At 44.3% G+C, this 24,379-nt stretch overlaps 1 protein-coding gene across 3 annotated transcripts in view; it reads left to right on the plus strand.

Annotated features, from left to right (window-relative positions):
* Positions 1–24,379, plus strand: part of FKBP15 (FKBP prolyl isomerase family member 15) — a 371,570-nt gene that overhangs the window by 39,089 nt on the left and 308,102 nt on the right. For 2 of the 3 annotated variants that reach the window (XM_085610375.1, XM_085610359.1), the window contains exon 2: positions 20,530–20,639. In XM_085610375.1, the coding sequence (XP_085466501.1) occupies positions 20,530–20,639 (110 nt within the window). Of the gene's footprint in view, positions 1–7,021; positions 7,084–20,529; positions 20,640–24,379 lie in introns of those variants that run through there. The other variant, XM_085610368.1, reaches the window with a different exon arrangement.

Raw genomic sequence — 24,379 nt, forward strand, 5'->3', positions numbered from 1 at the left:
GGAGGGCCAGCCATTTCCAATGAGGTCGCAAATAGCGAGTGGCTCATTAATATTCACGAGCCTCGCTTTTTGCAACCCCATTGGGCAGTGGTTCCCAAACTTTTTTGACCCGTGGCTCCCTTGACCTAATTGGCAGTTGGCCGTGGCTCCCCACCATTTTTTTACTGGTGCACCAGGGTGCCGCGACGCACGCTTTGGGAACCACTGGTCTACATGAAGAATCAAGCCTAGACGTGATGAAGGATTCAGAGAGTAGCAATCACCATCGTAAAACTTTATTTGCAATCACAAAGATCTTATAAAGTACATCTCAATGCTAGAGAAAGGCTCAAGGAGCTCTGTGGCGTTAGAAGAAGTTTACGTGGGGTGGGCTCTGATGAACTCAAGATGGCTCACCAGATCCCATCTAACCAGTGTTTTAAGTGGGCTGGGTCCTGCCGGTGCAGTTCTAAAAAGCAGGTGTCAAGATGGGTCCCTATCGGGCTCTCCACTTTTGCCTTCAGCCTCAGGATGAAAAAAAAAATCTTATCTCTGTAGCAGTCACTTCACTGCCTTTGAGGTAACTCCAAAGAGACTCATCATAAAGTTTCTAATGAAAAATAATAATAATAGTTTTAAAGTTTTTAAGTAAATCGTCGTGGAAGAATAAACAATACACCCATCTCTGAAAGAGTTATTTGTCTTCAAGGAAAAATGTCACTTGCTGATTCCGGTTTCACCATGAATGAAGGACGCGTCTCTCAGTAAATGTATTTCTGTCAGAGAATAAAAGGCTTGTTGATTATTCTTATCAGAAAACAAAGTTCTTTGAATTACAGAATAACATACGGCTTTCTTGAAGTTATTCGTGTGAGAGACGAGTATACTGATTTCTCGGTGCTGTTCCAGTCAGACAATAAAATGCTCACCTCTGCATTTCCGAAGGATGCCTCGTTTAACTCTTCGCTGCTCTGAAGCCAGAGATGTTTCTATCTAGACGAGCCCCCCCGGGGGTACGATTAAAAAGGCGCCCTTGATCTGGGGAGTGACCACTCATCTGGGCCCATTAGCTGTAATCACAGAGCCCCCCTGCACGGGAGGCCTCTCCCTGGCCGGCCTTATTTGCAAGGACAATGGGAGTCCAGCAATGAGCAGCTCGCCACTGGGGCAGCAGGAGCAGGTAAGGCGCTGGGGCTGATGAGCGCAGCCCTTAATGGAGCCATTGAGATGCAGAGGGCGAGGGCTGGGATCACATGACCTGGCAGCACAAAGGAGGGGGAGGAATTGCAGCTGCAATTTCCACGACCCACATCCTGAGCGGCGGCGCGGCACCCCTTAATTCTCATCACGGCGCACCGGGGTGCAGCGGCGCACACTTTGGGAACCACTGCCATTGGGAATCGCTAACAGTGTCTCTGACACTGTTGTACATTTGCTTTTGCGACTCGCAAATTGCGAATCGCAAAGCAAATGGTCGTACATCTGGCCCTAAAAGCACCCATACCCAACTATTTACCAGAAAATGCATTTATTGGTGGGGGAGGCATTTATCTGATGTAGAAATCAAATATGCCTCTGTGTATGTGATAAGCTTTCACTGCTCCACATGATTTCTCTCTGTATGAGTGAGGGACATTTCTACTACTGCTTAAACTTTAAACTTTCAGGGTGTGAGGGAAGGTGGTACTGCTGATGGGTGTGCTGTAGGTCTTCATTATGAAAAGTATATAGTTTTCTGGCCCATGCTTTATATTATCTGTTTAACCAATGAAAGCTGCCACTGCTGCTACCCTTGCTGTATCTGTTCTATGTGTGAGTTCAGCTTTAGTGTATTCCTGTGTGTTGTGTTGGTGAATCTTGGCCAAAAGGTTTTATTGTACACATTCCAAAGCTGTTGTCTGTGACCATCTCTGATTTGGTGGTTCAGTGCATCTTTTTCTGGAGTAATGTTATTCACACCTCCAACAATCTGTAGCCTTCTTCAGGAACTTAGTTTTATCTTAATATGTGCCTACCTCCCCCTTCACAGCCGACCTTTTGTTCAATGTCTCGTCTCCACCCATGCTGGCTTGCTTGCCGGAGTTAACAGGACATGGAGCATGATAGCCAGGAATCCGCTCCCACCTATTGGCTTTTTTTCAGTATTTGCTTTGTATACAGTTTGCAGTCATAGTCCTTTGATTTGTAGTGCTCTACGTAATGTTTTATTACCAAAATTAAATTGGTTGCCATTCCTTTTTATCAGCCTGTGGATAAATGACCGAGTCAACTGAGCTGGGTTGCTAATTCCTGGGTGTTTAGTTTTCGGTGGTAGTTCAGAAGATACATTCAACTATCCTAATAGTTGTGTAGCCTGGAAATTCAAAGATCTAAATGCTTCTGCCCGAATTCTTGAAAGTGGCATGTAGATTGAAGATTTCTAGAAAAATAAAAACCACGGTTGACATCCGATTTCTATTGCACTGAGATGACTTAATAACGCTTTGGGAGAATTCACATTAATAAATGTGGTTACATTTTATTCTATCAATCAAAATGTATTAATCTCTGTTCTAACAGTAGGGCATCCTAACCCCTCTAGCCCTTATCACTGATAACAAATCTTCCACTTTTGGTACTCCTTTTGAATTTGGCTACTCACTGCAAGCCTTTAGAAGGTGTCCTCAATATTTGGCACCTGTGTGTACCGGCTAAAAGCCTGGAGCTCGCAGCTAGAGGCTTTCTCTGCACTATGGTGAGCTGTCTTAAAATCATGTAATGGAACAGTGGGGGTCAATGGAGCCAATGCAAGATGAGTGAATTGTGACTCCTTTTTAGTTGTTTCGCAGACCTGCATTGCTCCTGTAGTCTTGTTCCAGTGATGGCTATGATTAGTGAATTCTAAGTCCAGGAGGTGCTTAGTTGGGGAGAGTGGACAAGGGAAGAAGTTCCATCAGGCCACCTTCAGTTCTTTGTTTCACCCCATGCCCATAAGCCAACTTCAGGAATCACCTAAACTGGCATCAATGCAGCTTGACACGGCTCCCCGTCTTTGTATTTTGGTTTTCTCTTCAGCCAGAGAAACCTGGTCAAACGACACACCGCAGTGCTTCATCCACAGAAATTGCCCTTCATTGATGACCTCCACCTGCTGCTTCATCTCATTGAGATGGAGCAACCATCACACTAGGTACAATCAAACTGGTTTACTAAAACATTCTTATTGTTTTGCTCCATCAGTGAGCTTTTTGAAGGCTGCCTAAATTATCATGCGCAGAATGGGTCAGAAGCGAATTCCTGAATGAGAGGCATGTTGAATTTATTCCCCACAGCTCTTCTTAAGTCACACCATTAGGAGAGTCTAGTTTAGTAAATTCATCTCTCTTAAGGAAAAGCTATCCGTGTTTTTGCATTTGTCAAAAGTAGTTGTATTTTGTTGATGGTACTTTCTTTCCATCTACGTAATATTCCCAATATAAATCTTGCCCTACTTAAAGCATACCAAAACATAACCGCTATATTGGTATCCGGAACACTCCGATTACATCTCACCTATTATCACCCTTAAATAAATAGCTTCCTACTGAAGCTAGTTTTTTTTCAAAATGGCCTGTATTTTTCCTAAAGCCGTGCACTCTGGGGCTCAGCACCATTTAGTGAAAATACTGAGGATCACAAAAGATCTTCGATCATTGACTCTCTTCTTTTGAGCAGACCTGTTGAAGAATAGAGAACTCCCCTCCAATCAGTCTCGGGGCGTGCTCCTTACACCTGGAATCTATTCCTCTTATGAGTCAAACAAATGCCTGATTCACATTTTTCTTAAGATTTGAAATGTCTCCTGTTCCAATGATGTTTTTATATATGATCTGTGTACCTCACCACCGGTTTATTGTTGCGTCCTCAGTGAATCAATCCTGTGTGTGTTTGTATATCCGACATAAATCAGTACATGCCCGATTTTGGTTTCTGGCTCCAAATTTTATTGCGTATATCCTCTATTGTCGACATTGTATTTTGCTTTTACGCATCTTCTGTAAGTTATCGTTGATAAAGCACTTCCTTTGGGGTATAGTTTATGCTATGTAAATCTTTTACTTAATACAAATACACAATAATATCTCTCCTCCGGTCCCTAATAAGCCAGTTGCTCCTACGGTTTTCTTCCTGCTACTTGCAGAAACATTTTTTTTCTTTTTGGATTTCAAGCGTCTACTTTTAAAACCACAGACCTTTAACTATGCAAGCTCACAGAACGATAACTGGTTGACAGTACTTTCCACATTTGCGCTTTCTTTTCCATTTGTTTTGAGAAGTAGCTATGTCTCACTTCCTGTTTTTCTTTTTAAGTGTTTTGAATGACTGGGCAAAGCAGTATTTAGAAGATTAGATTAGAAATGGACATTTTCTTCAACTCCAGCCATAGGAATATGGTAACAAGATCCTTGTAATCTGCATTAACCCAACTTGAATTATATGCTTTTTTGTGGATTTATTTCTGGGAATTATTTTGATACTTTTTTCTTTTCTTTTTCTAGTGGATTCTTTGTGTTTGGGTAGGTGACGCCCTCCACATACACCCCTTTCTCATCCGTCCTCTTTCTTTCCTTCATTACATTTGTGAGCCTCGCTTCATCCCTTAAACAATCTGGGCGACCTGACTCACGGGTGACCTGACTCACTGTATGATCATCATTTGACCTTCTTAGGACAGCCGCATCCACCACAGATCTTGGGTTTCTTACGAATCGATAAACCTCTCTACTATGGCTAAAAACAACTGAAAATTCTGTCTCCTTCTGCCAAAGGGCTGACTGATAACGCACGCAGCCTGCCCATATTTCACCTCTAGATGAGGCTAGTAGTTATTCTACACAAAGTGATTTTTAAAAATGAAGCGCTCAAGGGTTTGCTGCAGCTATTACACAAATAATAACTGTTAATTGTAAAATTGTCGTTTGTTTAGCTCTACTACGTATATGGTGAAAAAATCAAGCAACCCAGCAAGAAAAAAGATAGAACTTAATTTTCCCACTCTGAGTTCTGCTTGGTCAGGAAGTAATAATTTTTGTTGTGTAATTAAATTATTTATTTATTTAGACCTGATAGATACTGTACTTAAGTCCTCAGCACGAGTTGCCCGGTAAAAAGGTATGATAGTACTCCACACATTGCTGATTACAATGTGCAGTATTAGTGATATTGAATGGTATCCCACCTAGAATGGGGAATAATATGCGGGAATCTGTTACCACCTCAATTTCTCCATGAAATTCATATTCTGGTCCTTTTTCAGGGGACATGTTCCACCAGCTTTGACCTGGTGGATATGTCCCGGGTATCACAAGTGGCAGAGATTTAAGTGGGATGAAATAAGTGGGGGTGTCCTTAAAAGGGTCGTGCCCTATACAATTATGTAAGTTACTTAAACATGTAAAGTAAAATTCCCATAGATTGCCAGTCTACCCGTACATTTGTTTAGAATCACAACTGCAAATGGCATACTTGACCATTGCTCTGGGTGCTTTGCAGAGAGGCCAAGGATTGGATGACCATGTATTCTGAACGTTTTGGCCCACTGACGGGCACTAAGACAAACCCACTCTGCCTTCAGCTAATTCAATCGTACCCCATTATCAACATTTGGGTGTGATTCAATTCAAAGAATGTACTATAATAGAGTAATATGCTGCCAGTAAAAAAAAACAAAATACCATAAGACAACGTCCTGGAAAAGCAAATACTCTTAGGAAATGCAAGATGAAGAAAGCATGTGAATTATAAACAGCAACGACATGGACTACCTTGCCGTTTTTACGCTTATTTTTCAGAAATCAATCCGTGTTTTTGCCTGTTACGGACTTGAATACAGAGACCCGGCCCTCTTAAAGTTAAACAGAACAGAAGGTTGTGCAGATTAATTGTTGCTCTTAATGAAAATCATACACAATCTGCAGCAGGTGATTAATAAACGTGCACTCCAGTGACTGGGTTGTTCTCCTTAAATATTGATGCACGGAAAGTCATTTTAGTGAAATAAAAGATTCTCCGGGTTACACTGTTCCGTCTCCATCCATGGACCTACCCTTGAGCGCCCAGTGTGAAGGAGAATGCGAGTTTTGAAGTGATGGCTTCCTCAGTGTCTTGTAGATGAAAAAGTAATTGGTCCCCAATGATGAAGAAAGCCAGATGTGGCCGCAATTGGAAAATAGTGTGTTTAGGGCCCTCGGGAGAAGGACATTTGATTGGAGCCACTGAAGGATTGTTGTAAAGCATAGGGACTCTCCCCGAAGAAGACATGGCTATCTACAGGCTGACGCCTCATTGTATCACGAGTGCAGAGCTAGCGCTTTCGATGCAATGTGGCTTCAGACCCTCCGTGTCCTCCTGCCTCACCCAAGGCCTTTGCATATCTGTGAGGAGGTCCGTCTCTGAAATTTTAAGTGTCCGTCGCGTCCTTTTGCCGAGAGGTGCACATCATATTTGTGTGTCATGCTGCTTGCCCGGGCCTTGGTTCCTGAGCTGTGCTGGAGGCAGGGACCGGACTTATGGCGCTTTGCACGTGGTAATCTTGTGGCGTGACCGCCCCTTCTGATAGACTACTGCTCGCCAACAATTAAAATTGCTGCGTGACTAATAAACGAAAAACGGCGCGTCCCAGATACTTTTCTCTCGTCCACCCATTCCCTCTGACAGAGTTCGTAGCGCTGAAGTGCAGGGCCCCTGGGTGCTGCAGCAGCACCCCAGCTTTTGTGTGGACAGGTGGGTGTGAGAGCTGCGGTGGTGCCACCCCCGAACCCCTGTCCTAAAGTCCCCGCTGCCCGCGCGCCAGCAGCGGCCCCCCGCTTCCAGTAGGAGAGCTCCCCGGGCCATTAGGAGTGCCCCGCTGTAGTAACCTTCTGAATGTCACACGTGCCCTGAGATTCGCGTGGATGCGGTGGGCCCGGCTCTCGGGTTTCTGGCGTGTTCACACTTGAGTGGGAGAAGCGCTGTCCTGTCATACTTCATCGAAGCTGCACTCGCACCGGGACCTGGAGCCGGTACGGAGGCCGAGAAGGGGACCTGCGACGTGCGCGCCATGTCCGGGGTGTGGAGCGAGGAGTACCACTGGCAGCACATCCACGGGTCAGTGCAGGGTCTTGGGGTGCAACGGGCTGGGGGGAGGGAGGGAGCGGGGACAAACCTTGCAAAAGTTGGCATTTACTTTCTATTAATGGGGTATGCCAAGCGCCTTTCGTGTATCGCAGCGCTATGGTACAATAGACTCATTCCCTTTGACTAGCATTTTTATCTCCACAATATATACAACGAGCCCATGTTATCTTTTCCCGTCGTCCCAGGGATATTAAATCACTCCTCAGACCGGCTCATCCTTTGTCATTGTAATGGACTGGTATAGTCCCAGGCAATTGATACTTATTGATCCGTCTCTAAGTACAAGCCTGTCGCCAAGGGTGCATATGCTGTTTGCCGAGTCTGGTTATGTGGCAGTGGCTAAGATGCGCGGAATAAATGTGGACTTACGCGTAGGCATGCAAAAACAAGCGGATTGCCAATTACAGGTCGTTTACAAAGGGATTTTCTGAATTGTTTTTTTTTTTATAGAAAGCAGAGCATGCGCACACTTGTATTATATCACCCGATCCAAGGATTTCTCTGAAAGTGCACATTCTCAATCTTCTGTGAAAGCCAATGAGGTCTTACAAAGCTTTTCTTTTGCTGCTCGTATTTTTGGCCACCCTGTATTTTTCAGTTTTTGACAGGGGTAGATAGATGGCTTGTGGGATTTTCAGTGGTGCTTGGACCAAGCACACGAGGGTTTCAATTGAAAAAATAGACCTGCCTGGGCTGCACTGTGCTATCAGATGAAACGGTGTTTAGCTGGAAAGCAGTTCACTTTTTGTGGCCATAACATGGGCGTCAATCCCCCAAAATGCCAGTGGTATGGAAGTGACATCACATACTCTTTGACCATAATTACATCACAGGAAGTTGCGTCATATTACATTTGCCCCTGTTTTTTTCCAAAATGGTATGTCATATGACCCTCGCATCTCTTACACCCCATTCTTATTCATTCTCACTCACTCACTCACTCACATTCACTAGTAACCTCACTCCTGCTCACTCATACTTACTGACACTCTGGCACAGGTTTACCCCTACTTTTCACCGTGCTGACAGAAACCGGCGCAAAGTGTTAGGGTGAGATTTACTATTAAATGCAAATCCTGATTTACATTGGATAGTATCGCAAAGTAACGCAACATCGCGCTTTGCACTGCTTTCCTTTCTTTTGAGTCAAGTGGGCATTCCATGGGTGGTGATTGGGTGTTCCCATGCATCCACCCATGGGTTTTGATGCAAATCCCTATCTTCAAACATTAGTTCAGTGGAATTTGCACCAAAATCATACGACTTTCTCATGACAGGCTTTTCTCTTCTTTTTTCCAACTTTGCATGTGTGCTGCATTGAACAGCACGCTACAAAGTGGGTAAAGCCTTAAAGCATAGTTTTTGTATTGGAAGGGGTCCCTCCCAGAGATTGCACACATCCTTGCACTATGGCGCAGGCATGTGTGCGTTGGTGCGTGGCTGCCCAAAGTGCACCAGTGCACAGGCAGGGAAACAATGCACCATATTGTAAATGATATGGTGCATTGTTTTTCTCTCCCTTTGATGCAAGGCTTCGTAGCATCTTTGGTGAAGCATTGCCTTGCGTCGTTAATCTGGGCAACATTCTCACAGAATGTCACTCGCTACATGTCTCTGACTCTCATTTAGACTCACTCAAACACACACACTTATGTTTGCACATACACACACTCCCCTGCAAACACACACAACATACGTTTCCATTTTTACTTACCACAACAGGAGTGCTCCATCTTTTTATTACACTAATAGTGAATAACAGAATATTATTCACTATTGCTGTAATGAAAAACGGGCTGAAATGAATTAATGCGTTGCTTGCCCTGTGTTTTTGGCACTGAATTTGCAATCCCTGAGGCCAGGTGTCACAAAGGCAGTGTCGGCAGTCGCAAGGGGCTAACCAGGGGTAACTCCTAAATGATGTCCATGGGCCAAATCTGTGCTTAACTAGATGAGTTTGCCTCCTCTATTGCCAAAGCTGTGCTTCACTAGATTGCAGTTTTTATGTCTCGCCTAGGCAGCGCTTGAGGTGTCTCTTTAAAACCTACTGTATTCAGGATACAGGTATTCAATACGCCCAGAGCTTCTGGTTGGTTAGTTGGACTGACTTTCTAAATTCCTTTACTCTGGATGGTCAATACTGTCCATCTGCTTTTCCTTTGTGTGCTTGGTTCCCTCCCAGCGAACATCCCAAATTGGTGTTTTTTCTTGGTTGGCCGTCCTTTGTTGCCTCCTCGCTCGCACCCCTTCCTCCCGTCATTGCTGCTGAAGTCACAATAAACAGTAACATTATTTTTAACTTTTTTTTTTTTTTAAAGTGAATTAACTAATTCAGAAATCTACATACAGATCAGTATTTTTTTTTTTTAAACGCTTCTCAATGCATCAAAGACAGGAACTGTTAGCATGTAATCCTATTCGGTCCGAACGAGTTAGTCACTTTTTTTATTTTGATATGATAACCGCATGCATAGTAATGCCATCCTTCATTCAGGATGACGTCTAATTATATTGTTTTTGGGTCATGATATTTTGTGGCGCTAATAAATGTATTTGTACAAAAAAAATTACAAATCTGCAATATCGATATATTATCGATTACGTTGTGAGAAGTTGGCCTGGTATATGTTGTCCACTAATTATAGTGGACACCTTGCACCAGTCCAAACAACCCCTTATTGATGATAGGTTGAAGACAACCCTTATTGAAAGCTATCCTAGTGGTAGCTATGGAGAGCAGCCTTCAGGCTAAGTCTTGAAGAAATGTAAAGCAGCTTGTTTTACCAGTCTATAATCTATTGAATGACCAAATGAAAGGGAACCACATCAGATATATATATATATATATTCACTGAAAAAACCATAGGTTTCACACACGTTATAGTTAGGAATTAGCATTTAAAAAACCTTGCAAATTCACTGAAAAAACCATAGGTTTCACACATGTTATAGTTAGCGGAAATTTTACTGATAAAAAACCAATGAAATTGCCCCGTTATAGTTAGTGCTGGCAACTATAACTCACGCGACCGCAATCCTCTGCTGATGCTAATACTGTATTTAGACACTTATTTGCCCATGTCTTCTTCCATACATTTTTAGCTATACATATATTACAAATATTTTTTTTTATAAAGACACATATGTCATCAGCAGAAGATTGCGGTCGCGTGAGTTATAGTTGCCAGCACTAACTATAACGGGGCAATTTCATTGGTTTTTTATCAGTAAAATTTCCGCTAACTATAACATGTGTGAAACCTATGGTTTTTTCAGTGAATTTGCAAGGTTTTTTAAATGCTAATTCCTAACTATAACGTGTGTGAAACCTATGGTTTTTTCAGTGAATTTGTACGGTTTTTTAAATGCTAAGTTACTTTACGCCATTCGAGGCGTGCGCGCCCACTTAACGCAGTGCGTTCCGTGCACGGTTTTTATCAACTTTAATAAGCCCTGTACATTTGGTGGCCTTCGGCCACCAAAAGCACAGGGGGTGGGGTCAATGTGGATAGTGTTTTTTTTATTTCGATTTTATAATTTCATGTTGCCAAAATATAGTTTTTTTATTTAAGTAATAAGCCCTGTACATTTGGTGGCCTACGGCCACCAAAAGCACAGGGGGTGGGGTAAGTGTGAATAGTGTTTTTTTTATTTCTATTTTTTACCGTACGCTTACGGTAAGCGTACGGTAAGCGTACTCGGTGAAATTGCCGAAAAAAAAATAAAACCGTTTTTGCTCTTGGGGGATGTTTGGGGACTCCCTCAACATGACTATGTGAGAGGGAGTTGTCAAAACAGCCCCGTAACATGTTTTTGGGCATCATGTTTGATAAATAACACTCAGTGCGAGAGACAAAATGGCGGACGCCGCTTCCTGGTTTCGGCCGATTCGAATGTTTACTAAGATCTAAGAGCCAATCAGAATCGCGCTCGCGCACGCCACCGTACGCGTACGGTAAGCGTACGGTAAGCGTACCGTAAGCGGGCTCAGATATATATATTGATTTAAAGGCTATTTTCTCAGAATCTACTGAACAGATTTACACCAAAACTACAAAAGGCACTTCCTTGACCTACGGACTACCTCTCTGCCAAATTTCTAGTAATTCTGTTCAGCCGTTCGGGCTGTAGCTCGTTCTAAAGGTCCTATGGAAAAATGCATGGGAAAAACGCGTTTTGGGACCCCCCTTTTATCTCAGCCCCCGCTTGACGAATCCCCCCGAGACTTTCAGGGTAGGAGCGGAGCGTAGCGCCCCACCTATTTTGAGAAATTCGCGAGGATTCATCGACCGGCGCCAAAGTTATTCAAAATAGAATGTTGCGGATTTCCTATGGAAAAGGGGTCCTAACTATAACTACCTACTGGCGACCGCCAGTAGGTAATATATATATATATATATATATATATATATATATATATAATGTATTTATTTCTAAACACACCATACTAGTCTCTTTATGAGGCTAGAGGTCCAAACACATAAGTTACACTTCAAATAGTACAGTAAAATAGCACAAACACACATCAGGCCCTGAGGTCGAGCCAAACCATATACTAAAATAGTGGTATAAGAACCACGACCTAACTAGACACAAGGCCTAGAGCCTGTAGAATCGCTGGGACCCCAAGGAACCACCCAAGGTAGTGACACAGGGAACCCACGGGGGCCGTGTGCAGTGTGAGAACAAAGCCGCGAGCTCCCGTTCGCTTCTATGGGGAAAGTCGCGATTAGATTTTTAAAGATTAGGGACACTTAGGAATGAGCTAGGACCAAACCCTTTTGGACTTAGGAAGTTCTAGGGTCAACACCCACGGGAGCACCGGATTACTCGAGTTACCTCACCCAGGGAAGCCGGGTGCATAGGTGTCAAATGGTGTTGGGTCGCGTCATCGTTTTCAATGGGAGCTGGCAAAGAAGTGCTGCTGCTGGGAAGATGCGGAGTGTCCGAAGAGATCCAAGCCTGGATCGAAGTCGAGAAGAACCTGAAAGCAGAGGGGACAGAATCTGGGTCACTCGCTAGTGACCAGGGGCACGATAGACGAATGCCCACCGATGTCTGTTGATTTCAGGTGAAAGAGGTGCAGCTTGACTCTTCAGCCAGGAGGCATCGAGGACGACCAGGAGCTGGATTCGAGCTGTCCCACGAAGGATGTAGAGTGCTGCAGCATCAGTGCCCGGATTGGACACAACAAGCCTTGGCAACAACAACCCGCGCAGAAAGGAGAAAGATGCTTCGGTGCAGACCAGCAAGGTCTGAGGGACTCCTCCTGCAAGGAGGAGTGAGGGCAAGCCTGGAGCAACCAGGGAAGCTTAAAGCAACTCAAAGTTACCTTCACAGGGACCCACCAGTCGATAGACCAGGGAACGCGAAGGGACCTCAAGAGGAATCGCAAAATGGTGGCCCACGGGTCACTCGGGGTGACTAGGCCGACAATCTTCGGTGGATTCTCTGCTCGTGGTTGGGGCTACAAGTAACCCAAAGCACGACTTCAAGAGACGTTGAGAAGTCAATGCACTTGCAAATGTGCACGGTGACCAGTAGTTCTGGTTCCACGTTACTCACGAGGGCTGCGGGTCTCCGCTTTCCTGGGGACTCGGATCGGCCTCTGGGACGTCTGGAAATCCTCTTCCTGTGTTGCAAAGTCTTCGGTGTCCGGTGGGAGCTTCGGAGATGCAGACCGGCAATTGCTTCGTTGATGCCTGCCAAGCAGGGGAGTCACTCCTTGACCCAAAGGGAGATTTCTTCCGTCCTCTAGTCTTGAGTAGAGAGTCAAAGTTGCGGATTCAGTTGCAGAGTTTCGTCCAGGGATACCTAAAGTCCTGTTGCCAGGGGTTCCTTACTTATACCTAAGGAAATGTTGGACTAACTCTGGGGGACCCACCTATGGGAGGGTTTGCAAAGAGGGGTGGCTACACCCATTTCCTTTGTCTAGTTTCGTGCCAGAGCAGGGGCTGGAAGCCCCTGAACCGGTTTGAGCTGGACTATGCACAGGGACACCAAATGTGCCCCCAGTACAGGACTTCAAAGCACTCCAAGAGTGCTCCCACCCAACCCCAATACACATCAGCCTGTCTGGGAGGTGGTTAAACCTTCCTGTGACAGGAAACCTATTGTCCAGGCCTCCCCTGCCGGAGTTTTGGTCAGCAGCAGGAGGCCAGACCCGTGTCTGTGGCTGCAGCATCCATTTTGTGATGCCAGGGCTCTTTTAAGTTGGTACCGGGTATACCAGTGCTGTCATGTATCTCCCTCTAGAAGGGTGGGATCATATTTCCACATCAGGAACTGGTGTGGGGGGCATGATTCCAAGGTGTTTGACACCAAACGCAACATGTTTCTGTGCAGTCAGTCCAAAGTTAGCATTAACCGTTTTAGATATAATGCACTTAAGAGTATATGGTCAGGCTGCACTACTGACCACCCCGGTGGATAGATTCAGAAAGCTGCAGAGGGGCTCAGCTCATGCCTGGGCACCCTCTCACATATATCCAAGCACCCTGCCTTCAGGATTTATAAGTCCTGCCATAGGGGTGACTGATAGGTCTCTATGTGCAGTGATAGGTGAGATATAGTGAACCTATATGCACCACCTTACCCAGGCTGCAGTAGCAGATCTGTGGTGTCATTTTGGAGGGCTTTCCAGGGGTGGCATAATAGATGCTTCAGCCCCTGGTAGGCCTCTGGGGTACCTATGCCCTGGGTACATAGTATACCATATACTAGGTACTTATAAGGGCACCTCATAATCCAATCTGTGGTGTACCTAAGGTACTAGGAATCAATTTAGAGAGGAAGCAGCTAGGCTGAGGTCCAGAATAGCAGGGCCCCAGCCAGCCTAAGGTCTAATAACAGTGAAACATCACAAAAAAGTGGGGGTAACCCTAAGAGGCAGCTCCTACTCTCCTACATACGTCGACCATGCTCCTCCCATAAATATTAATGACAATTGCAGTACATTTATCAGTTGCTAAACTCAACATTGTAGCTGGCAGAGTTTGTAAAAAGAAGCGACGCTCACTGATGCTTCTTTGAATTAATACGTACAAGCTTAATTTTGAGTCGCAGAATTTGTTATTTAAACCTGCATTATAAGATGCAAATTCAAACAGACCATCAAAAAGGGTCAGATTTGGTTACTCATTGCTGCAGTCCTTCCGGGTTAAAGTTCGTGCAAATTCCGGAATACATGAATACAGAATGCAAATGTATTGGCACTTCTTTAATTGTGCGTCATGTTGGCATATATCTGCTTCCAAACGGATACATATCGATGTCTGCCATGCTGTCCTCGGGATGCCAAACCAGAATATGTTTTTGTCAAATGAAAGAACCTGAAAATAATCATTTTTTCTCTCTCTAGCAGGAAAAATGTGTATATTAGTCTGTTAATCCGATGTACACAAGTGCTGAAATATTAATATTTTTTTCTTCATAGGCACATACAATTAAAATTAGCTGGAGCTATCCATGCTATATTAAGCCGCACCTTTATATGGAAAAGAGCATGTTCATAACACGGTGCATGTTCTATCGATTTATTCTGTTTTTACACATCAGTGCTGGGTAAGAAGTTGTCTGTTTTGCAAATTATAAATTCTGATTCTCGTAAACAGTGGTACAACACATAGGGTTATTCCTTTCTAGGTGTCCTGTCGTTCGCACATTTGTGCCATTTTGAGCTATTGGATTTGTAAATAAATAACGGGTCGCCTGTGGTACTGCACCCTCACAACACTGCTTGTTTTCCTCGCAGAACTTTGCAAGCTATGATAACATATTTTCCATATCTTGCATGTTAAAGTAGGCAAATCAGTATTAGGAATGTCTTCTTGCGGGGGGGGGAAGGAGGTGAAGGAGGCGTGGGGGTGAAGGGGACTTGGTAGGGGTTGGCAGTTTGCTTTGTCTGTGGTAAAGTAAAGTATTGTTTGGCTATAGGGCAGATTACTCACTTTGTGGCTAAAGCACTGTTCAGCCTCAGGCAATTTTATTCCTCTGTGGCAAAGTTAGTACTTACTTCCTCTGTGACTTAAGCAATGGTAAGCTGTACACCAGTTTGAAGGGGTGTAGGCGGCACCACATTTCTGGGGGAGGGAGAAAGGGTCAGCATTGGGGACTATTCATTGACCCAGTACAAATTGCCCGTGGTCTTTGTGCCGCCGGCTAATTAAACCTCCAGGTGGGCGAGCCACTGAAAGCTTGAGCCAGGCTCGAGCCTGAAGCCTGTCTCTGGCTCGAGGTCCTGTTGCAACCCCTAGCCCATAACAAGCTTTTATTTGGCTTCTGCTGCCACCCTCCCTCTACCCAGGATGTGGCGTTGGGGACAGAGCTGCTGACGTTGAATTTTGGCATCCAGGTTCGAGTCTCTGCTTCGACTCGACATCCTGTGATTCTGGGAAAATCACTTAAATCTCCCAGTGCCTATAAACAATGAATGTGGCCTTGTTTAATGGAGCTAGTGCGCATGTAAAGCGCTCCCAATACCCCCGTCCATGATCAGGTGGATGTCATCGGTGGCAGCGATGAGGTCGATCTCTGTGCGTGGGTCTGAATCCAGATTAGGAGGTAGACAGTCAGTAGTACAGCGAAGACTCTACAGCTCATTGTTGCACCCACAGTAGGCCTGGATCCCACCTATAGCTGTGGGGTGTCTAATGTCCAATCGCATCATGCTATGGGAGAACTAACACTTGGTGGCAGCTACTTATTGTTGCAGACATACAGACATTTTTATCTGTACCACTGTGCAACACAGCACCCACGGGCCTCAAGCACCGCTAACTGGGGTCCTTGATTTAGCCCTCACCCCCACCCCATATCCCCACCTCCAACCAAGATATGTGGCTTCCAGAAAGTGTGTGGCTTGTCAGCATTTATGTGCCTCTAACAAGAAAGATGTGAATTGTGTCTATAGGACACTATATGGGTCTGCTCAGAGTGGTGGTTCTTTGACAGTGAGGAGCCCCATTCCCTTCGCTCCCTGGATCCGTGCCTCGAGTCGGTGGATGTTCTGTGAAAGAAACACATCTGTTGCTCTGCCAAAACTGCTTTTCCTCCAACATATTTGAACCCACCTCCTATATCATGCCTGTGTTTGCCAGAATCCAAGGCATCTTGACAAAGACTGACCAGACTAAATCAGTGAAATAATTACTGGATAAAAGCCTCCATTCCATTTCGGCAAAAATCCCTGGAGAAACTCATCCGGATTGGGGGAATATTTGAATTTTAAATAAAGCTTAAACCTTAGTTGATTCCACTTCCTACCGTTGCTCCCAAAGTAGGATACATCCTGAAGCCTTTGAGCGAGAATTTGTAACTTCACTGCACTATGCGGGGACTCTTCACCCAGCCCAAAGAAGACATGGCCATGCTGATAGAAATTTTCTTTTCAGGTGGTAAAAAGTGTAGCTTCTGGAAGGGTCTCTGCTGCTGCACCCCTGCCAGAAAGAATATGATGCAATCCCTGCTTTGGCCTGTGGCACAAAACCAATGTCCAGCTGACTGCAGCCCCTGTAGAGAAACATTTAAGGAGAGGAGTTGTCTATAAGCTAGAAGGACTTTTCAGCATAGCTGCCCCGCTACACCAGTGGCTAAGGAGCTGCAGCGAACCATTCCAGGGCTGTAAATGTCTTCAGCTTGCACCACCCATGACCTGCACATGACCACTCCTCTATCTGACATGCCCAACCTTCAAGGGATACACGCTTTTCCTCTGCAACGCAGGTCTAGCGGTTAACTTTTGTTTGGCTGCAACCAATCTCCCTGATTCCTGAACTGCGGAGCACTTTTAATCGGTTGTAGCTATAAATACTGTAAGTTTATGGCTGGGCAGGAAGTAACTACATTTGTGCTCTCCTTTGTACTTGAGGCTCTCAAATTGTAACTGAACCTAATCCCAGTCCTTGTTTAGGACTGTGTGAGCCTGTGGGTCAAGTGGGTGTTCATCTGCCAGGTGGAAATCTTGACTGGGACTGGCCTGTCTCCAGGTACAGGCCACCAACGTTTACTACACCCTGGGAGCTTTGCTATAGGTACACACCATCCAGCACACACTCCCCTTGCAAAACCATTGAGCCAGTTACAACTCTTAGTTGCCCTCCCTTGCTCTTGTAGCGCCTGTGCTACCTTCACTAGGAACCGAGGCTGCCGGACCCTTGGTGGCCCCGTTAATTTTGACACAAACACTTTCGGGAGCTTGTCTTAGCCCCCTAAACTTATTCTTTGGTGACAAGTGTAGGGCACTGTTTGAGTTTGGACTTTGGGCTCTTTGAGTTTTACGAGGAGGGAGGATGGATGGAGGGAGGGAGGGAGGGAGGGAGGGGAGAGGAGGGAGGAGGGAGGGTGGAGGAGAGAATGAGGAGGGGGGAGGGAGAAGGAGTAGGGAGGACGGGGCAGGGAATCATCATCTTATGTATTGGAAGTCTAGGGGCGTTCTGTGACTATAGAAAGGAATGAGGCCGAAAGCCAAGCACCTTTATAGGGTCATGGAATTCAGAAGTACCTTGCAAATGGCCTTTTACCATACAGCAGAGAGTATTCTATTTCTCCTAATACAAGATCTCATTGTTGGCCTAAGTACAGTTGCAAGTATGGAGAATATATGTGTAATATGCAGTACAAAATTAAACCCAGAAACAAACCACTAGTAATTTGTTGTAAAAACATATTGTATGCATTTTTATATTTATTTCATTTCAACGAGAGCTATAGTTCATACTGTGTAGCGACATGCATAGCGATTCCAGATTTTGTATAAAGAACTATGGCCTTGCAAATCAGAAAAAGAAATATGCTACCTTAAATGCCTTCTTTCTTCTAATGACTGTTCATTTCAGGAACGCAGTTCAGAATAGTGGTAAAGCTAGTTCTCATTTTTAGTGTTTAAACAGCAGTTGTAATTTATCTCTATGACCTGCCTAATCCGCAGTTAGCTGTTGACTCTGGCAGCCAGCTTGTAACATCACAACTTTACTCGAATATTTTATTACATTTGAGCGGTGATGTCTTTTTCATACTACAAGTGGCTAGTGATGTCAAAACTGGACTGTAATAGGAAAATTAGAGGCAGGTTTTTATACAGGGTTTTCAGGTTCCTATGTACTGTAGCAAACCTGGATGCATTGTTAGAAATAGCAAACACAACAAGATGATGTACGGAGTGCCGAAACGTTTCATCCACTCACCCCCAAGTAAGAGATCTGGGTTGAATCCATCATTCTTTTGATCACTATGCCACCCCAGTCCCGACCCAGCCATATGCAGATCAGTCTTGACCTTGTTCCCCGTGTGAATAGTCCGGCCCGAACTGCCAGGTCAGGTCCTCCTTGGACTGGAAGCGAGCATCCTGGGACCGGTTTTAGGGTATCACCACTCACCAGCCAGGCTAAATTTAATCCAGTGGCACAGTGAGCAACTTAAGGCGAACATAGCAAACACAACAAGATGATGGACGGAGTGCTGAAACAACCACTAACAAATTAATAGGGACTTAAAAGAACTAGGGAGAACACCTACTCAGCCCGTAGCATTTACATTTGCCAAGCAGAGCAATTGTAAAATGGGGACTGTTGCCCAGGGTCCACCTACCAGTAACCCGCCCCTTGTAATGTGATTTAGGTCCAACAAAAAGAAATGCAAAACGATCCAACTTGAGAACCTGCAAGGCAAAAAGTCGGGGACAAAACATAGAATAAAAGGGTCAATGGAAAATAGAAGCTTAAAAAGTGTTACGACCCATCCATCCTCAGTACTGGCTTCCTTATATATGACTCCCAAGAAGTGATATTAGAGGTAATCAACTGGAAACCATCTTTGATTGGTAAGAATAAATGTAATCTTTACAGACGGTGCAGCTATGATGCTTTGGTTAAAATAAAAGGATTGACCGCACCTATCACAGAGCTGGGTGAAGATAGCACAGAGGATGTCAGTTGAGGATAACCGAATACGCCTTTCCTGCCACCAGTCTCAATTGCCCCATCTTCATAGTGGTTGCTAAGCAGTAGAGCTGGATGCAAGACCTCTGTCTTTGCTCCTCAACTCGCCTCTCTTCCCCCCCACCCCCCCCCCCCCCCCTCCCTCCCTCCCTCCCTCCCTCCCAAGGAAGCACCTCTTCAGAACCTGTAGAGTCCAGGCAGTAACTTCTCCGCTACAGGTGCTTCTGAGGCATGAGATGTGGTCTTCCTCAATGCCCTTTGTTGGTCGGGCCTCAGAAGTGCGGCATATAGTCATATAGTTAAATAATCACTGTTACTAGCTGTAGTTACAAAAGTTGGCCTTTAGCGGTAATCCAGTACTAAACCTCCCAGTATGTGTTCTAAATCCATTGGCAGTCATAATATTTATGCAATGCTTTCTGGTCTCTTGAAGGGAAATACAGAGAATTTCATAATTATGTGGGGATTCAGTACAGGAATGCAAACTGTTTATGGATTGAGATGAGTGGATGCTTGACTTCCCAGATCTATGCACAAAAAAGAAAATTGGACCATGGGAAAGGATTGTTGGAGCATATGAGGAGAACTACTGGAACTTTGATCCCAGCTGTCAGTCTTTCCTACCAGATTCAGGGCCAATTACAGAGGGAAAATGTTTAATTTTGTCCAAGTAGATGGTGCAAAAAAAGTTGGGGAAAAATGGCATATCTAATGGTAAATTTTACTAAGCTGATAGACTGCTTCTTTTTGATTGGGATAGGTGGTAGTTGTTTGTTTCCCCAACTTAATGACTAACCCACTGGTCAGCGACCTGAATCTGGAATTCTGCTGCACTATTCCTTTCTGCACTTTTCCTTGAGGAAGAAATTAAAAATACTATAAGAAAAAACTGACTGTCACAAGATCTCTCCCTTTTCTGCTTCTTTGTTGCTCAAGGTAGAGATAATTAGCTAAAAAAGGGTGATGGTTTATATTTTCTTCTGTATCAAATTGACACCTATGTGAGAGCCTTTTGATGTCATGATATCGACAACAAAATAGAAACGAAAAAAGAACTCCTCTCCATGTTTGCATGTATCATGAGCGAATGCTTCCTACAGCATCTAATTGTTTCAGGCATTAATAACACATCATACAAAACTCCTCACACATCCCTTCTCTCTTAGCTACAAAACCTTTATCAAGTGAAATAAGGCCTCTGAGGACCCATATAGCAATCTTTTTTTAAAAAGGATAAACTTTCGAGAAATTATTGTAAATGGCACTAGAGAGACAATAACATTTTTAATAACTTCAATGAAGAGGGCCATTAGAGACAACTTGGATTACAAGTAAGGTCTCCTTAGGGCTCATGGGTGTTTTGTCAGGAAGACTCGGAGTTTAAAAGGCTTGACATTTTTGAAAAGTGAGATTGCTCTTTCTGTGGTAGATGTAGAATGCCAAATGTTTACATGCTTATGGGTTCTCTTTCTCTTTTCAGGGCTAAATTAGCATCTTTGTTTGGCCTGGACCAGGCGGTATCCAACCAGGGGAATGAGTCTTTCCAATACACAGCACCAAAGCAGCCCAAGAAAGGGCAACCAGCTACTGGTAAGTCCTGGGGAGTGAATATTTGTGGCCCTTTCCCATTCCAGATTATGAACTATATTACAATCTTCACACTGGCCTGTGGCAAGAAGACTTTGTTGCAGTTCTGCAATGAGGTAGGACAGCTCTTAGTCTTTAAGGTGTGTAAGATGTAGAAGGAGGAGGAGGAGGAAGAGAAGCACAAATGTCCTTTTGGTGACTTTACCATGTTCATTAGAAAGCTTGGCATAAACTACAAAGGGAACAAGATCTATTCATCTGAATTAGCTATAGTGTGACTAGTCATGTCGAAGAAGATGAGATTACAGTTTTTTTAACAATGTTCATGTTCATTGGTCTTGAGGTTGGTAGACTGTTGTAAGGGAGGTGGCTACAAATCAGGTATCATCTATGTTGTTACCATCAGTCTGTTTGAGATGGTGTGTGTGAGACAAAGGAAGTTCTACTATTGTTGGTAGGTGGGGTCCACAGCGATTCCTTGTAGAGTGTTATCCATCGGAGTGCACGCACAATCATCAAGAGTGTGGTTTGACCTGTAACAGCTAATTATTATATTGGATCAATAGGTGTTAAATTGTAAGAGGGATGCTTAGGACACTAATTTTACAGATGGTCTCAAGAGCACTTGACCAAAACATATTTATGGTGTGTGCCCAAATATCTCATGTGTCTTCTTACTTAGGAGATTAGGTTTAGTGACTCCTTAAAAGGACCTAATAACTCTTTGTGCTTGGAAGGGCTGCAGCTTTAAAACATTTATGGGGTCCTCGCCATATATGGAGGACCTGTATTCATCCACCTTAGACACCTCCAGACGGTGGACCACTAACTAATTGTGACTGTCTAGTAGTTCCGTAGTCTTTAGGGACTGCCGACCTCCTACATGGGGGACACCACTGTGCTAAGCAACACTTGCATTGTGCAGCTTCATCTGGTAAAACACGAGTCTCTCCCAGTGAGCGACCAGTTTAAGCACATCTCTTATCTTTCATTCTTGTTCCCAACATTGAGATAGTCGATTTACTCCCAACCATTTGGTGGGATGTCCCATTCACCTGCCCTATCTAGAACAAGTGGTCACAACTGACTCATCAAACAAAGGTTGGAGTGCTCCCTGCAGGAAACTTCATCAATCCCTTGTGGGACAAATTAACATGTTGGTCTAATCAAGATTTTTAAAACATTTGATGTATTCCTTCCATTGGTGAAATACAGAGTGGTCTTAATCCACAGGCACAATATTATGGCCCTCCTCTAATTAATGTAGCTAGTGGGTCACTGACTCCAGAGTTCTACTGGCTGGCACTAGACCTGTGGAAGTGGGCATTGACCATGCCCGAATGGACCGCTTCAGCAGGTGTGTATACCCCGCACACAACTGAGAAGTTCTCAAGCCTATCATCAAGGTGTGGGTGGGGGGAGGGTCATCCAGGCACATGAACAGCAAATTTCATTTGTGTGTTTCTTGATGGGCGGTGGGCCCTTCTCCATAGCGAAATGGATAATGGTGGATTGGATGCTGCGTTCATATATGCTTTCCCTCTGAATTCAGGGTTACAGTGAACAGCAAATGTCATGTGAGTTTCCTGGTGGGCAGTGGGCCCTTCTCCATAGTGAAATGGATAATGGTGGATTGAAAGCTACGTTCATATATGCTTTCGCTCTGAATTCAGGGATACAGTGAACAGCAAATGTCATCTGAGTTTGCTGGTGGGCAGTGGGCCCTTCTCCATAGTGAAATAAATAATAATGGATTGGATGTGACGTTCATATATGATTTTCCTCTAAAGTCTTTGATACAAATAGTACTGCAGAAGATGAGCACTGAATTTTTGGTTGTTGTAGGCACTTCTACGTGTCCTCTCCAAATCCGCTTTTGACCTTCTTCAGAAGGACCACATCCCAAATGAGTGACCTACCATGTTTGGAAAGAGGGAGATCACTGAATCCTTCCCTGCCTTTGTCCATCCTTAGTCCACTCATCCTGAGGGGCTGTGCTTTGTGCACCTAATCCTCTGTGCAGAGAACATGTATGCACTGGCAGCTGCAGGGAAGTTCTCCAGAGCTCGGCCTCAAAGCAATGACAAGGATTCCGGCATTTGGTCCTATTGAACAACATTAACTAGCTCACATGCTTTGAGAATATGTGGATATGTATGTTTCATGTCACCTTGATTAACGAGGTACATTTCGAGTCTTTGTGGCCTATCCGAATAGGCCTAGGCAGTCCTTCTTCAAGGTCAGCGAGGTTTTCAACAGACAGCCGCATTATCTTTTGGCATCCCTGTAGTCATTTGGATTCCCAGTCTAGTCCTTGCCTGGCTAATTTTAAACTCTTTAAGCAGTTGGCTGCATGTAATCTGAAGCTTTTTGATAGAATACATTTTTCTTGGTTGCGATAACATTGCCTTGAAAAATAAATGACCTGCATCTCCTTTGGATATATTTATAGTCTACCCAAACATGGAAGTCGTGAGGATCATCCCACCTTTGCTCCAGAGGTATTGTTGGAATTCTATCTGACTGAGATGATCATTCGTTCCATGTCCTCACGCCTCCCGGTGTGAAGAAACACTTCACATTGATGTTGGATGGACTCTGCCCTTTTATCTTGTCCTGATAGAACCAGGTTTGTTCTGTAAACCAACATTTTAGGACTACTGGAGGCAATGGTGTGGCCTGGGCAGCTACTAAGGTCACCTTGCCAGATAGATGACATCATGCATCACTCTTTGCTATACTCGGTATGGAACACAACTTCTATCTGGTTTCCAGGCACTCTCCACAATGGAAAGGCAGTGGCATTCTCCAGGTTTGTACCTTGCAGTAATATGTTGCTGAGAACAACTCCAGCTACTCCTCTCATTCTTCAGCCAAATCACTCTTAAGACATGCCCCAGAGCGATATCAAGACTTGTAACGTCTGCTTAGCATTTCTGTTTGTGTCTATTTGCCCGAAGCGCCTTATCTATTTCTCATTATTAGTTCATGTGGAATCTACACACAAAGTTGTGAAATAGGTAAGATGTGAGAGTAGTTTAAAGTTACCTTTATATTTGGAGGGTAGACGTAGTTAAGGGTGGGTTTGTTGGCCCACCCTTCTAGGACAGGGATAGTGGTGAATTGAGGATTTATGGTGTGGAGAGAAGCATTTACCAGAGACCCTTGCATTGTCAGTATGTTATTTCATGTATCATTGTAACAATTGACAAACTGCCGCTGTTGATAGTAACTGATGAATGCTGTTTGTATTTCATTTCGAATGTTGAAAGATAAAAAAAATAATAATAGCTATACATGGTATTTTTATAATGTTTCCACTACTATTTGTGGCCTCTCTCTAGAAATCAACACACTACTGCCAATCAGCAAACGTTCATGGTGATTGCCTCCTTTTGCTGAAAAGTAGCCTGGCGAAGCCATCCATAACAGCAGTGATGGGGGTGAACCATGTTTGGGTGCCCCGGCTGCTAAACTTTCGGTAGGCGAGACCTGACCAGCATTAAACATTTAACAAGCATTGGCATAGCCAATAGGTCTTGCTTTTGGGACTGTATAAGTATGTATAAGACTTTTTAGGCTACGTGGTTGGTCTATCAGGGGTATAATTTCTCAGCAAGCTCTTCTGGTGACTTCTCATAGACCCCCTTGGGTGTTCTGTGAATACACAAGTCAAAGTGGATGTTTCATCACTCTAGCGAGACCTAAAAAATTAGACTGAAAGACAGGAAGTGAAGGATGGT

This window comes from Triturus cristatus, chromosome 1_2, assembly GCF_964204655.1.
Source record: "Triturus cristatus chromosome 1_2, aTriCri1.1, whole genome shotgun sequence".
NCBI classification, from domain to species: domain Eukaryota; kingdom Metazoa; phylum Chordata; class Amphibia; order Caudata; family Salamandridae; genus Triturus; species Triturus cristatus.